Source organism: Cataglyphis hispanica, chromosome 19 (assembly GCF_021464435.1).
Source record: "Cataglyphis hispanica isolate Lineage 1 chromosome 19, ULB_Chis1_1.0, whole genome shotgun sequence".
Taxonomy (NCBI): Eukaryota; Metazoa; Arthropoda; class Insecta; order Hymenoptera; family Formicidae; genus Cataglyphis; species Cataglyphis hispanica.
Genome location: NC_065972.1, coordinates 4,030,501 through 4,048,112, shown reverse-complemented (window position 1 = coordinate 4,048,112; position 17,612 = coordinate 4,030,501). Strand labels below are relative to the sequence as shown.

The 17,612-nt window shown below is 31.9% G+C and overlaps 1 protein-coding gene across 5 annotated transcripts in view; it reads right to left on the bottom strand.

Annotated features, from left to right (window-relative positions):
• LOC126856616 (nuclear factor of activated T-cells 5) overlaps positions 1 to 16,855 on the bottom strand; it is a 33,239-nt gene extending 16,384 nt beyond the window's left edge. For 3 of the 5 annotated variants that reach the window (XM_050605284.1, XM_050605282.1, XM_050605283.1), the window contains exons 1-2: positions 16,600 to 16,855; positions 3,130 to 4,819 (exon numbers count right to left, since the gene is read on the bottom strand). In XM_050605284.1, the coding sequence (XP_050461241.1) occupies positions 3,130 to 3,268 (139 nt within the window). In that variant the 5' untranslated portion in view covers positions 3,269 to 4,819; positions 16,600 to 16,855. Of the gene's footprint in view, positions 1 to 3,129; positions 4,820 to 16,599 lie in introns of those variants that run through there. The other 2 variants (XM_050605285.1, XM_050605286.1) reach the window with 2 other exon arrangements.
• Positions 16,856 to 17,612: the final 757 nt, after the last annotated feature.

The following is a 17,612-nucleotide window of genomic DNA, read 5'->3' as shown; positions in this document are numbered from 1 at the left end:
TTGACTATATTAATCATCTTTATCAATGTAAATATAAATTTATCGTATTTTGTATTGACTTAAGAAAGCAACTTCAGTGAAATTGCTTTAAACAGAATTTTAAAAAAAGCTACTTTGCTGAATTATTTTACATTAAATAAAAATGAAATAATATATAAATAATTTTCTTTTATATTAATTTCTTTATTTAATATAATCATACCTCTTATTATTATTTGTTCGTTGTTATTATTAATTGACAAATTTTGTTTTGTTGTTAAAAAACTTTATACTGTGATCTTAATATTGTAACAACACTAAACTGTTTTTATCGTTTTTAAAAGTCAATTAAAATTTGTAGCCTCACAAAAGTTGGAATAAACATTGCGAAACGTCGCTAAACGCTTAATTGCGCGCTAAGCTTTTGTTGTCGATTGACTCGAAAAACCAGTTTGTTTGGTTTGGCCTAATCAAATTTATCAATCCGCCGCCAATTGAGTCAACTGTCATATATGTATTTGTGCGCATGTTATCCAACGAATTAGAGGCGTTATTCAACTATGTATACAGCGCGCCGTTAACGAGCCACGTATGCGCGCATTCGTGTTTACATGCGATTTTAGCGATCGTTGAGACACGAATATTATATAGGCCAAAGACTTTTTTTTACATATCAATTCAAGGAAATTATCGCATAAGATCGTCCACATCCAGAGCATTTCGAAACACGGATATAACGATAATGTCATTAAAGTTAATAGTTTTTTTATCAACTCCAGTCTTTGGAATCATGCATTTTCTGATCCTAAAAACCGAATAAAAAATGCAGAATTTTCTAGAGATCCTCAAGTCCTTGTATTTTTTTAGAGACTTCTTGATTAAATAATTGTATTTCGATAAATGACAGTCTGTCTGTCTAGACTAGCTGTACACATGCAGTTGTTGTTTTCAACTTTTAAAATTTTCAAATCTTCGGTTATCTGAAACTCACACACACATAGCGAGTCCATATAAATAATTTATATTTTAATTAATTATTCCTTTCATTCGTTCACTGCTCGATTCTTATTTAATTCAATTCCGACTGAATGCGATTGCCATAATCGAAATGTAATAGCGTTCAAAAGTACATTCCAACAAGTAAACAGTGACAAGAATATCAATATGAGCACATTAATATTCGTCTCGCAAAAAAATGCGCGTTTCGCTGCATGAGAGTTAACTTTCTTTTTTCAATTCTCAATTTTCATATCTTGAGTTTCAATTTTCAAGACTCGATTTTCGACATTCTGGAATAATATAATCATCAGACAAATTAAATCAAACTTTCGAATTTCGAAAATTGTCTTGTACAAATAATACTTAACAAAAAATAATATAAAGTATAATATTTGTCTATATTAATTTTTAATTATTGGATTAGAGATGTAAATAAAAAATATTTTTTTTTTCAAGTTTTTTTATAAAAGGAAACAAGCCTTGTTTTTTATTTCAAAATCTGGTTTTTTTCAACTATTCAATATCTTTATATTTTGATTACTGCGAATTAATTTTTCATTATTTTTAACTTTTTAAATAATAAAATTGAATTAACCATTATTATTTTAAATGCTCATATTCCAATTGGCTATATAGTTATGTAATTATTATTTTTAATTAGGTAAAAAAATTTCGGAAAAAAAAATGAATTAAAAATATAAGAACCTTAGTTTATTTTATTGTGTTAACAAAAAAGAAAAGTATAAAGAAAAATAATATTATATTTAAAAAAATAATAAAAAATTGGTTTTTTTAATAAAGAAAAATACGTTTTTTTCTACTATTTTTTTTGTACATATCTACATCATACATTGGACTCATCATCATTCAACATCATCTCCCAGTATCGTCCAAGTTGTCTCCAATATCCTAATATCTGCTTCTCTCTCAGCGCTTTTGCGTTTATCACAACAATTGGATTCTCGTACAATGTATTTATTATACATATACTCTCCTTGTTCCTTATATCTTGCTCTCATATTTCATAGTGTCTTGAACTCCTTTAGACGCGTATCGGGAATCGCGAAGGTTATCTGAAATCCGTTTGCACACAATCCATTTTCCCGCTGGCCAGCCATGATACTGAAGCTGAGTATTTTCAACAATAATAATGCCGGCGGGAGATAGCGCATAAAAACATTCGTCGCGAGTTTATTGACCTCGTAAAAGCGCGCACACACGGTTTCATGCCTAAAGCCATAGAGTACAGAAAGATAATTTTGTAGTCTGGTATATATATATTTCTCTTATAACACGTAAACTCACATGTTACTATCAATGAGAAAGAAAGAGAGAGAGAGAGAGAGAGAGAGAGAGAGAGAGAGAGAGAAGCGAGATATGGATTTTTTTTATATTGCAAGACAGTTACGCATTTGATAAAGAAAGAAGATGTCTATAGTCGAATCCTCTTATTCTGAAATCGCCAAGAATTCTTGAATTCCTGAATTCTTTCGCTATCCTGTATTTTGCTCCTGTTCAAATGAAATGATGTGGAATAAAAATATATTTTTAATCATTGAAATAAAAAAAGTTCCTAGCCCTACAATGATAAGTAAAAATGATTACAAGTATATTATAAAATATCTAATTCTTCAAATCATTATTAATCCTAGAATTTAAATTATCCTTAAACAAATTAGATAAGATAGATAAGATTAGAAAAAATTCTCTTTTTAATGGATATAAACCGATATCTGCGTCCGACAATTTAAAGTAAAACATTAAGAGCAAAAAAAAAAAAAAAAAAAATACGAGAAGAGACAAGGAAACCGAACAAAACTGGTTTAGTTCGATAAAACGATCTTTAATAAATTCAATTGAAAAATCTCTGCCTGAATTTTGCTCCGATAAATGATAATCTTATAAATATTACAAAGACTAGAGAGATTTAACTGCAGCAGAGAATATATTCTCAAAAGAATTTAAAGGATATTTATTAAATTAAATTTAAGAATAAATAAATTATATTAAAATAAAATAATATAATTATAAAATATAATTATAAAATAGAAAAAATTAAATTAAAAGAAATCTCGTCTCTTTGGACGATAAAAATCGTAGGGATATAATTGTAAACATTTCACTGTAATTTCTCGAATTTATATTAATTACCATGACGATAAAGATCCGTTAAAGCGCCGTTTACACAGCTCGATTGTAGGAGCATGCCCAGATGATCGTTGACATGGTCCAAGGTCGCGCTGCTGCCCCTCCTTAATTCCTGGCGCCTCTTCTCAAGATCGGGTGCCATTTAGGCCCCCCGAGAATCTACGATTCTTTTCTGCGGCCACGTCGTTCAACGACAAAGCAAAAAATCGCTCACGAATCACTAAACAATTTCAGTTCGGTATCAGATTTGTTATTTGTTATTTATCTGCGTCCAAAAATCGTACCGCTAAGAGCACCTTTCCTTTCCAGATGATTGTTTCAGCAAAATTGTTCGTTACTTGACTTTCATATAAATGTGTGTAAGTTTATGCGTGTCGTATCACTCACTTTTTAAATTGTCCTAAGAGCCACAAAGTTCTGTTTTAATTTTTAATAATAATAAATTGTCTGGTATCACGTGTCACGTCGATAATTCCACTGACAAGTTATCCTCTTGCTTTTGAAATCATCAGGCCCTGAGGCCCGCAGTCCGTGCACTAGCGCGAAATATCAACTCCATGTCAATTTGGCACGTTCTACATCATTGCGAGCGTCTTTCGAATTTTCGTAAGGATGACGGTGGGCGGTATGCCATCCCAAACCGAAGAACGCGACGCAGATATGTATGTTCGAGAGGAGAGAAGACGCGCGAACGGAACACGATAGCGTGAAAGGCACGATGCGCGTCGCACGCAAGACTAACGTCTCGTACGAGATCAGCATGACCCGACAACGCAAGTAAATAAGCCCCCACCCCATCGCATCATCATGTATGTTGGCCGACGTCGGCGTCGGCGATGGCGCGCCGGCGAAGGTGACCAATCAACAGGCGTTAATTAGCCCCAGGAATTATCGGCGGAGACGCTTAAGCTTGATTGAGTATCGATACGACGCATCTCCTCTCATTCAATCACGGACGGGACGCGAATACGAGGTTTAAAATACGATACTGATTGTAAATGATACCCGAATGGCTCCCCGAAGATCATCATAAGAAGCTGAAAATTTTTATGCGATATAACTCGTGCCATACAAGAGAGATAGAGATGCTATTCGGCGCTATTGAAGTTTCCGCAAACGAGATTTCCGAGAGAAAAACTGTCATTATTTTGCGGGAAAAGTTTTATGAAAATGATTCGCAAAATTCGATCATGCAACTTGGTAGGCGCTTGATTCTCCTGAAGGTCAAACGTCGCGCCTTTAAAGGGCGATTGGGCACGAACGAAGCGTACTGTCCTTCGGGATTTGCGTCAGCTGCACATACGATAACCAATTTTCACCTGGCATCACACAGTTGTATCGACACGAATCTTCGCGTGAGAGAATTCTGTTCCGTCACGGTGGACGACGATTAGATAATCGACACAAGCGTGATCGATTAAATGCGCGGACGCGCGGGCTACGCGTCACGATTCTCGGCGTCGCATCGTGACGTCAAAGGTCGATTATAAGTTTACAATTCGCGAGCCATTTGCAATCCGCGTTGCGATTTCATGCGAGGAGGTGCATTAGCGATAACTGCGGTTATCAATCCGCAGTTGGGTAATCCATTCTAATTGTTATTTATACGTCGATCTGTAATTCCGTACTTTCAGCGATCCGTAAATCCCCCACGCAGATCCGGTTTAATTACACGTCAGATGTACGCAGAGTCCTGAAAAATAGTATTATGAGATAATGTCAAAGAAGATTGGTTCAAGAGAAAGAGGAAGTTTTATTAAATATTAAAGCTAGATAAATTTCCTTCGCCAGTTGTGCAAGCGATTGTTAATGTTTTGACATATAAAGCTGCACATGTGTGCCAAAAGTTTGTAGTCTTGTATGTTGATGCATTCTTGGCATCTAAAGAAAAACATGAAAAAAACTCACACGATTTTATAAATAATATATTTCTCTCTTTAAAATACAAACACATTATATATATATATATATATTGATATATATTTAACAGAATAATTATACGATAAATCAATGACGCTAAATCGACATTTACATGAAAAAAAAAAATTTGAATTACTTTGATTCACGAGATCACACCATATATCAAGATGTCATTAAATGAAAAAGTCATCAGGTTTTTCCGGGCGAGTTACAATTTTGAGATTCGCAAACTCATACGTACTCCATATCAGTTGATTTAATTTGTCGACATTATTTATGTCTGTCCGTACCTGCTTAACTCGAATTTTTTCCCATTTTTTCTTCAATAATAGCCGTGTGTGCGCGGTTTTTCCATCGCGAAAACATCGCGAATGTTCGAGATCTGCGCAGCGTAAAAACTCGCGGAGAGTGTATTGTAGAATACGTGTACATAGATTTATTATTTATCGTTATTGTTATCTCGGTCGCCGCGGAAACCCGAGACACCGATCTAAAAAGCGTCGAGGGAGCGCGAAAAATCACCGAGGCGGGAATGCGATGACGATTGAGAAATGTTTATCGCGAGCATTACATTAGCGTCTATCCGTTTCATTAGCATTTATACAGAGTGTTCGGAAAATCTTTCCGGAAAAGAGCTTTCCATCGATTCGCATGAATTCGAAATGCGCATATATGGATTCTATTAATGATCATTAAATTTCGATTTTATCGATTATTTATTTCTTAATACTCAAGACAAAAATCAGATAATATAGAATCTCAGACAGCATACAATATTTATAAAGTTTGTACAAAATATTTATAATAATTATTTGAATATCTTATAAATATTTATCAAAATATTTTATAAATATTTTTGTGATTTAATAGATCATAAAAATTCATCATAAATATCATATCAAAAGTTTTTTAAAATATTACTTTAAAATATTAATTTATATGTAATAAACTATTTACTTATCATAAATATTACATAAAATATTTAATCTATATATATTTTAATAATATATCGAATAAAGTTTTTATGATTTCGTCTCTTAATGTATATAAAATATATATAAAATATTTACATAATATTTCAAAAAATAAATAGTAAAAAATATCTACGGATATTTATCATATTGTGTGCTGTTTGGGTATCTATCCAAAGCTTGTAAAAAAATTCCCTGATTTTCAGGTGATTTGTTCAAAATTCAGGTAAAAGTAGAGAATTTTTAGATGGAACCTTTTAAAAATAAGTTTTTTTTTTGTGCGTTTTCTAATGCTTTTCACTCATATAAAAGAAAAATAAACCACTTAAATTTTAAATATTAAATTTAAATAATACTGAAAAGAACTGAACTGACTTTTGTAAGATAAGTATTTCTCATTTCCATAATATTTTTATTTTCTATTTCTAATTAATTGTAAGAATTACACTAAAAAATGTGTACTCAGTATTGTATATTCAGTATTTTTTGCTATGACAATGAATATGTAATTAAAGAGAGAAATAATATATTTGAAACATATAATTCACACAATCATTGGCCAATCAGATTGCCAATGCCTGCAATATAAGAACAAAATGATCGAAAAAAGAATTCAAATAAAATTCTATAAGAATTCCCTGAGTTTTCAAGGTAAAAACAAAATTCCTGAAAATTCCAGGTTTTCTAGGTTTTTCCAAGGAGTAAACATCATGTAATATCAAGCTGTCAGAATTAATATATCACTTGAATATAAAGTTCCTTGCTGCTATTAAATCTTCATAAATCCTTTTTTTTCATGCTATACCATAATGCGTACTGTACGTGACATCACATGTCTAGTTTATCTTTAATTATCTGTTATCGGTTATAATTAATATTCTGTTAATGTTAGTGACACGCACATACATTAATACATGTTAAACACCTTGTTGTGTGATTGGATTAAAATTATATGAAATTGCTAGCTTGCTTAAAATAGCAAATCCATCTTAACACAGGATTATGTTAGGTCAGGATTAATCAAATTGTTACCACACACGAAGAGTTAGTTGTAACTTAATGCAGCCAGAGTTCGATTAAAGATTGCTGATAATGCTATATTGTAAATAAAAGATAACGCGTGTAAACTTTATATCGAGATACTAAATTTTTATATTATATATCTGCTATATACATAAATCACTTCACTCGCAAAGTCTGTGTCTTTTCTATCTAATATATATTTGAATCCACAAATATGAATTCTGAGAAAGAAAACAGATTATATAATCTGCTTTATATAATCTTGTTATCATTTCAACCGGATCTCTCACAATCCCTTTTAAGAAATTTATGTTACAAGTCATACAAAAATAATTTGGATTTTATTTTTCCTATGTCCTACCATTGTTTCTCATTCCATCGCTTTCGCATAGAAGTCAACGAATGCAATAAAGTCCAATGTGCACAAGACGATCGTACACAACGATATGTTTGTTGCTTGCTTTCCTCCTCCTCTCTCTCTCTCTCTCTCTCTCTCTCTCTCTCTCTCTCTTTCTCTTTATACGTGCCGTTCAATTACTCATTACATACACATTCGTATTACACGTGCAGCACATACCTATGTATAGCACACCCACATAAAAACGAGACTCCTACGTGTTCGCTGATAGCACGGTAAACGTCTGTAAAGTCGCTCGTCCTATTAGTCACGCTAGATGATTACCGCGGCCGTCTCATAATGATGGGTCATATGAAAATCCTATGACGACAACGACGATGATCGAGTTTTTGCGAAAAATGGATCGCGAATGTGTGTGTTTCCCGGATATTTGTCGCGTCATGCATCCGAGGACGATTTGTATAAAAATCTTATCTTGATAGAAGATGCTCTTGTCAGACACAAAACCGTCCTACGATAACGATATCTTGATTTCAATAACGAGGTACCTTCGATACTATTGTTGAAATTTCATGAAGAAACTAAAATAAATGAAATTTAACGATGGCTTGTCCATCGTACATTCCAAATGTCACAATTATTTCTCGAGATTGTATTTAAATAGGGATATATATCGCAATATTCCAATATATATTCAATACAATTGACACTATCGTCGGCACAATGTCCTCGCGCACGCGCATAAATCGACGGCGATTCTAATACGGCTCGTTGAACGTGAATCTCGTCTATCACTGGACGATGACCCGTCTCTTGCTTATTTATCGTCGCGCTTTTACAGCTTAACTGTTATTTGGTGCTTACACTATGAGACATACATGTACATATACATATAGCGCGCACGCGTTGGTGCCGTCTGTCTTATCGATCGGTCAATACGATCTTGATAAAAACTATTTTACATTATTTAAATTACTTCTATAAGAAGATATACATTTTTAAATATTTATTCTCATTTTTGAATTTTACTGCATATAACAAATACTTTAACTTTGAAATCAATTTTTTATTTCGATAAAATTTCATCGTTTTTATTGCCATCGTTTCGTGTGATTGAGTACCCACAATCTAATCATTTGTATGTGTCATCATCAATTATATAATTATTCCAAACTATAAAAGATTGCATAAACTCGAGGCAACAGTCATCTATATATTAAAATTTAATTAATTTATTCGTTTAAATTTAATTTGGACGCCAAATTAAGTTTTCAAAAAATTGCAAAGATCCTATAATTAATATTTAAAAATTTTGTTATTTTTATTTTCATTATATAAAAAATTAATAAATTTATTATATAATTATCTTAATTTTGAAAAATAATAATCGTATATTTAATAGTGAGCTACGACGATGTATGTCCATTATAATGTATAAAAGCCCATCGTGTAGCAATTTACATCGAAACTACGCATTTGCGTGCGATTTGATTAGGCGAAGAAAATATTCGAAGAGGGGGAAGGACGACGAGGTTTTATTTCGCTACGACCATGAGAACAAGATGAATATATTGAATTGAGATGCGTTTTTGTGGACTCTGGTGCCTTATCTTTAGGTGGATGGCCTGCTATCATTGTGGTTTTCATAGAAAGACTGATAATGCACGTAATACAAACAACGTGAACAGAAAGTCAGAACCATCTTCGATACTCTCCATACATTCTTAGAATATTTGAGTTAATGCTGAAAAGTTTCAAGAAATTTTTCAGGATCAATAAGAGAGAATCTGTAGAGGAATTAAATTAAGAAATTCTGAATGTTTGAATCCTGAAATACTATTGAATCCTGTGTGTTCTAAAAATTTTTGTATAGCTCTCTGAGAACCATTGCAAATTTTTGGGATCTTTAAAAACATCTCTAAAAAAATATTCACTTGAGCGTCACTGATAAGTGTCGCGCTCGAAGCTATCACGTTACCCGAACACGTGCGGTACGTATACGAGCGTACCTTGATATCGTTCACTTCGCCGTACATTCTTCAAAAGCACTCGCTGATGAATCCTTTTCATCCAGCTGCTCGATCAGCTGAGCACCGCTGATTTGTAAATCAAGTCTGTTACCTCGCTGGCCTCAAAAACAGTGAAGCTCAAACATTTCTTAGTCTCGAAACTCTCAACCAATTAAGCACCCGCCGGTTGAATGTATGCCTGTTGAGTAAAAAATGATGTTATATAAATCCATGAAGTTCGGCTCACGCATACGTCACGCCGGATCGCGATGACTGTTGGTCTTGACCGGATCTACAAATATATCTACTCGGCAAAACATGAAAAACTAGAGACGCAAAAAACGTCAATATATATACTGAACTTCTCTCCTTTTTTATTATTAATTTCGTCATACGTCAGTGTGTTAATATTTCACAAAATAATATGCTTATAACATGTAAGTTTTTATTAAAAAAAAACTAAATATTTTTTTTTAATTATTTCTAGAATAATATAAATAAACATGTATCACATAAGAAGTTTTAAATATCTCCCTTTTTAAAAATACTATCTACAAAAATATCCTCAAAAATTCAGTCTATTTATATAAAATATTAAAGATATAAAAACTATTTCAATGCAATATCGATTCTTAGGACTCAAATATTTTGAATTTTCAGGCATTCATGACTTCGATTTCACTTTACACATTGATACGTGAAAGCCGAATATCGAGAATAGAAAGTAAAAAATCGTTATTTTTCTATCTATCCTTTTTTTGACACGGTATATAATATTCGTAGATCGTGATATTACGTTAGCATATCTATATATAATATTCAATAGAAAGTATCTATTAGAAATTCTCGTTACTAAACTGATATACAGAACCGGATTGCATGTTTTTATCGATTAAATATTAATACGGTGAATAGTAGTCATTTTATATTAAATTAAATGTTAATTTAATGGAACATAATTATTATTATCAGATACTATATATTACATATTAATTAATAGATATTAATAAATATTAATAGATATGATAAACAATATATTTAAATCACTTGACTCGTTCTTTTTCTTTCGATATTTCTGTCTTCTGTATTGATAGCTACAATATTATCTTTAAATTACGAAAGCGCTTTCGTGATATCAAATAATGAAACATATCGATACAATAAACTCGTAATCAAACAGGTAAGAGTACCGATACTCGCACACTTTGCTTGGTCGATGAAGATATCAAATATCGATGCTGCTGGCTATTGTAATATGTAGCTTCTCGATGGAAGAAAAATAACGGATTGGAAATTATTATACATGAAAGAGCGTAATTGTAACCGCAAGGTTGCAAAAAATCGACTAATCATAATCAAAATTCTTACTACGTTATGTGAATGCTTAATTGTGATTTCGGTCGATTGAATAGCTCTAGAAAAAGTATCTAGTTATTTCGGAGAGATATATTCTTACATTGAAAATCCAATAATTAAAATAAAAATATGATAAATATATATATTAAATAATGTATCCAATGTATCTAAATACCCAAGAATAACTGTAAATACTTAATTTCATGCGTTTTTTGCTTAAATTATCCTCAGATAACGAAGATTGTTATGCCAAGATGCTATTTTCAACTTCATTCGCATTGATTATAGACCATTCAATACCACTTGTCAGTAAGAGAGCTTCAAACATCTGATGAAAGAACTGGCGCCTCATTATAAAATTCCTAGCAAAAATACAATCAAGAAAAAAAATAGATGAGAAATATAATGTGGCAGTTCAGATTTTCAAGCGAAAGCTAAACGAAATTTTATATATAACTATCAGTATAGATACCTGGGCCAAAGAAGAGTCATGTAAAAGCTTCTTGAGAATCAGAATACATTTCATAGCAAACGAAACCAAAAAATTGGAATCGGGAAACATTGAGATCATTGAATTGTAAATACACTATTAGATTACATTGCGTGTGCTCTTTTGAATGCCCTGATAAAATGGTGCATCGATATCAGTAAAGCTAGCAGTTATAACTAATAATAAATCTAATATTTCTACGGTTATTGCGTAAACTTTTGGTTAAGACAAGCGTATAGCTTGTTTCGCTCGCACTATCAATCTAGTAGCTGAAAATTCGAACTGAAAAACTATAAAAGTCTCAATAATATTATCGACAAAGGATGGCTGATTGTGAAGTTTACAAAAAAATAGCACTGACATGAATAAGGAATTACGTCAACATCAAACTGACTTATAGGTATATCTAAAATTGAAATTAAACAAAACTCTTTCTCGATGTCAAGAGAGAGATTAAGTGGAACAATATATTCTATATGATAGAGAACGATTTGTCGAATTACAGACAATGATCAATGTCTTGCTTACGAAATACTAGATTTTGAAACCCTTGGAATTCATGGCACAAGAATATTCGGCCGAAAATTATATCGCGACTCGAAAATAATACTTATTAGTTACGCTAACGATAAGTATTAAAATATTACACAAACGGAGCTGTTGGTGAAAAGCCATTCTGATAGAATTGTAGAGATTCAACCATTTAGAGTGCATCGATTCGATCTCGATCGCCACCATACTGGATCCCCGCTTTAAGATCATACACTTCCAGAATAAACAGGTTCTGGCCAATGCCCATTCACTTATTGCGCGATATGATGCGATGATATAAGCAAATTGTCCAACGTGAGTCCGTCCCATGAGTCTAATACTAAAGAGGAAGAAGTCAAGGACGATCTTTCGAAAAAGTATTCATCATAAACTCTTGGCGCATCATAAACCCATAGAAGAAAATGACATGCATTTTTAAAATACGAGTTATCTTTGTGCCTGACCGCTAGCTTCCTTGAAAAAGGATCTCTTAGAGAAATGGAAGGGCATGAAGATATATCTCTCGTTGTACAAAATAGCGCAAAAGTACTTGTGAATTCATGGCCATGTCAGTTCCAGCAGAAAGATTGTTTTCGAGATTGCGATGACCCAATCAAGGAATTAAATGATCAGAAAAAAATTAAAGATTAAATTGTTATTCTTGAATTCGATAGATCAGGAATACTGGATAAATTATTAAAATCGACATTTGACTTTGTTATTAATGATAACGATGCGACGATTGAAGCAAAAGCATTGACATATTGAAAACAATTATTCTATATATATATATATTCTGTTAGAAGAAAATAATCTATTCTAATATAACACTTATTTCTATTTATATGATGTCTATTTTTATGTCTATTTTTATAATAAATTATTTATGTACTTTATATAATTATCCTTTCAAGAATGATGATTTTCATCTTTTACTCGAGAATTAATTTATAATTATTAGTTCCAAATCTTTAACAAATAAAAGAACTGCCAATATAAATATGTTGGTACAATAAATTCAAATAATACTCTATTTTTGGCAACAAATATTGAATATCGGATGGTCGAGTTCTTCGAGTATCGAGCAGCAAAAGTGCTCGCAAATAACTAAATTCCTTATTCAGCTTCTGCGATGCTTTGCGACTCGCAGATGCCGTTCGGGACCGTTCAAGCAAATTGCTAAGACTGTGTGTAGATTGACGGTGATTGAGTCTCCATTGCAAAGGCCTTGAAGGCGTTTAACGCGCCGGTGTTCACGACAATTGTTTTACAAAAAGCTTCTCTCGCCATTCGATTAGCTTCTTCGTGCGTGTCAAATATAAGTCCCTTAAAGGTCTTGAAGTTCTCTATCTCTAATCTAATCTGCAAAAAAGTCAACGTACTTAAAAAAATCCTAGTTTTCATTTTTATATAACACTGAATAAAATTTTGTTTGTCACTGAATAACATATTTATTTAAATTCACACATACAAATGTGTATGTGTGTGTGTGTTGTGTGTGTTATAATATGCAAGATCAATAAATTTAAAATAGCAAATACATAGTAAATAATAACAATAATAATAGTCTTTCCTTCTTATTTCGTAAGCGATGTTCGAATGTAATTTTACAAGGGAATAAACAAGTCAAAGAGGATTAAAATTGTAACTCTGTTGACTTTATAATTCCAAAGTTTAAATAACTTGATGCGATTTACGATCGCTCGTTAAATGGTACTCGTTCACATTTTACGATGTCAATTTCACTCAGTTTTTAGAGATAACGCGAGTGCTTAATTCGGGCACTTAAAATTATTATCCGATGATTAAGTATCCATCGATAATGACGCGCAAATTTATTCGGTGTATGTATACAGCCCGAATATATAGATACCATGGTCGTGTCGTCGAGGAGAACAACGTGGACACGCTGATGGCGCAAGTCAGGCTACATTTCGGCGTAAAAATATTTGCGTTTATGCCGTGCGTTTCTCAAACAAATTAATGTGTTATATTTTAAGGACATAATTTTTTATTTTAACCGTTTGAGTGCCAAGCGGCGCGATCGCGCTTCTTCTGTCCTGTCCTCAAAACTGCAGCTCTCTGAACTGCGAAGCCCATAATCACAGCAGGCGCGGTTTCTCTCGATTCACAACTTTACGGTGACCTTTCAATCTCAGGCAAAAAAAAAGATTTTTTCGACACGGAATATAACAAGCGCTATCGCGCCGCTTGGCAAGTTTCGATCGGGAAATGAGAAAAGCCCGTGGCACTCAAACGGTTAATTTTTTAATTTTTTTTTTATAATATAAAAAAAAATTCCTTTTCTTATTTATTTTCTTAGCATCTTTTTCTGAGGATTTATTGATGTTGAAATTGTAATTACATTTTCTTTCTTTTTTGAACTAAAAGATTTCTTTCCAATTTATAATAAATATAAATAGAAAAATAAATAAATAAATAATTAAATATATATATATATATATATATATATATATTATATTTTATTTATATTAATATCTAATATTGTATATCTCTTTTCTCCCTCCGTGTCTTTTCAGATACTTGGATGTTTAGTTTTATAAAAAATTTGTAAAAAATTGTTTAATACAACATGTAGAAGAAATGTACCGATGTAACTATACATCATCTTTTTATATAATATAATCTGTAACGTGCGATTTAATTACACGCACGTGATCCTACGTATTCTCCTCCGTTCGTTATCACATCGCGAATCGTCCTTTCCTTCCCACCATCGCTCTATTCTTATCGGCGTGCCAGGAATGCGTTTCCATCGCGACGCATCTTCAAACGACGCTTTGCCGAAATGCCTCTCCGAAGATATTTTTAACGGACTCCTGTGTTGCACAGAGTGTGACAAAGATAGGAACGTTAACATCATCGCTCTTCCTTATGTCATATTCTTTTATTTTTTTTAATTAGAGATATATTACACAATAGAAAAATTTCGTGAAATTTTCATGAAATTGATTAACGATCGAGATATTTTCATATCAAAATAAATATTTCGAATATAATCTCCATCAATAATAGATCTATATACGTCATTAATGTGCGTTGCACTCTATCGATGCATTTTCCTTAATCATGCTCTGGAATAATAAAACGTGATCGTATTATACGCCGTATATTATACGCCGTATACGGTTGAAAAATTTGTTTTCTGTTAAAAAATATGTTAAAATATTTACGTTAAACATTTAACACATTCATGTGTTAATTTAATATGTTGTTGTTGTGTCAATTCAATTTAAATGTTAAATTATTGAAAGAACTAAAAAAAAGGGTGAAAATACAATGTGCACATATTTTTAATTCCAATATTTTAACAATAGATATATTCTTTATTATTAATGATATAATTTATCTGTTAAAATTTACAAAAAAAAAATGTTGATTTTATTTTATAAGAGTAAGTGACTGCAGACTCTCAATTTTTTTCTAACAATAAGTTAATTTTATGATTAAAAATATGTATTTATTTTATAGAAAATTTATTTCAAATTGTTATGAAGTTGTATTCATTTTGTTGCATTCATTAAAATATTAACATAGTGTCTATCTAAACCTTATAAATAAATTCTTTGAAAATTTCCTGATTTTTCAGGTAATTTGTTCAAAATTCCAGGTAAAATTAGAGAATTTTTAGATAGTTCTTTTTAAAATAAATTTTTTTTGTGTGCGTTTTTTAATGTTATTTTCATTCATACAAAGAAAAAATAAACCACTTAAATTTAAATATTAAATTAAAAAACATACTGAAAAGAACGGAATGACTTTTGTAAGATAAGCATTTTTCATTTACATAATATTTTTATTTTCCATCTATTTCTTATTAATAATATTTAATTTTAGAAATTGCAATAAAAAATGTGTACTCAATATTGTGTATTCAGTATTCTTTGCTATAACAAAATGAACATATAATCAAAGAGAGAAAGATATATATTTATAATATACTTGAAATATATATTTCACATAATCATTGACTAATTAGTTTGCCAATGCTTGCAATGTAAGAAGAAAATGATCGAAGAAAGAATTTTTGAAAAAATTAACTGAGTTCGAATAAAATTCCATGAGAATTCCCTGATTTTTCAAGGTAAAACTAAAATTCTTTTTCGTAGAGACACCCTAATTTATTTTGCATTGAAATATTAATATAATATTTTTGCCATTTAATATATTAAATGAATATAAAAATTTATATAGACCTTTTAGGATATATGATAAATGTTAAACCTATCCCAGACAACAATGTATCGTTGCTCAGATCAACATGATGAGCGAAGAGAAAATCTAGAGAGTCGATTGGAAACTCGTTCTCGCCGCCATACGTATATATATCACGACATTATATATATATATATATAAAATGTCGTGATATAAAAATTACCAAGATGACAGATTCGACGGTGGCCCCTGTCAAAGGGACCGACATCAAGTGTCAAACGCAAAAAGTGTGTTGCGACACGACGTCCCATCGTCCCTCACGTATACTTTCGGTAATAACGATGCAACAAGCGCAATTAACGAACTTTCCAACAACTTCGGGAGCTGCCATGTTTAAAAATCGCATACATGTTTACTCTTTCAAGTTTGAATCTCGCGACAGATTCCTGATTTATCACGCGACACCGGCTGGCATGCTTATATAGGTGGTCGATATCACGATGAGGCCGCGGGGAAAAGAATGACGAAGGAAGGGGGAGGAAGCCGAGGGAGAGACTGCACGATGTCTCTCTCTCTCTCTCTTTTCTCGTATGTACAAACATACAAGCGAAATACAAGCGATTGCGAGATTGCACTTACCGGCCGCGGATCTGGCATTGTTTTTCCCATGATGCCTGCGGTACTTCTTCCCCGTCGCAGCCCGATCCTTCAGCAACATCGTACACCCGCACGTAATTCTATTTTCGCCGGCAGCGCGTCCGCTACGCACTATTATCTGTTCGCGCGGCGGCCATATTTGCTTCCCGCTGTTCGACTGTTCGGACTGTTGTACGCCGAGGTCACGCTCGCGATGCTTCGTCTCCCGCTCGTCGCGTTTGGCTGGCGGCCATATGTCATCGTCGCTGCGCGCTGACTGACGTCACGTGACTCGCACGGCCAATCGCGCGCCCAGGAGTGTAATCTCGCCTAGAGCCGTTGAGGCGCGCTCATCTAAAAGCAATAATGTTACCGAGATACAAGTCATTTCCCCTCGATGCTTCGGTTCATTATTCTTCATTGCGGCATCAAATTTCATATAAAAAAAAGACTTAATTCATTAGTCGATGAATTAAAAACTTATTCTCTTTATATTCTATCAATTAGCTAGAGAAAAAAATCTTTTTAAATGGATATTATAGAATTATATTATAGAATTCCTTCTTAAAAAGGATAAATATTAAAAATTCGTTACTCGAATATCATAACTACCTTGTTTTTTTTTTTCACGATTGATTCTTTTATTGTTTTTATTATGCAGCTGTCATCATCAAGATTGTTATTTGGAAAAATTCATAAAAAATTAATGGTAATTTTATATTTAATGCGAGTTTAATATACTGTTTTTGAAAAACGACAAGAATTATAATATTCTAATTGATGGAAAATTTATACTCTTGTAACTATTATAAGAATATCAAAAAAATTAAAATAAATATAACAAATATATATATATATATATATATATATATATATATATATATATTAATTAAATTTATATTTTAAATTAAAATACTAATTTTAAATTGAATTTTTTAAATTAAATTAAAATAAATATATTGACACATTTCTTATTATAATTGTTAGGATGGGAACATCACAATTAGTACATTTTT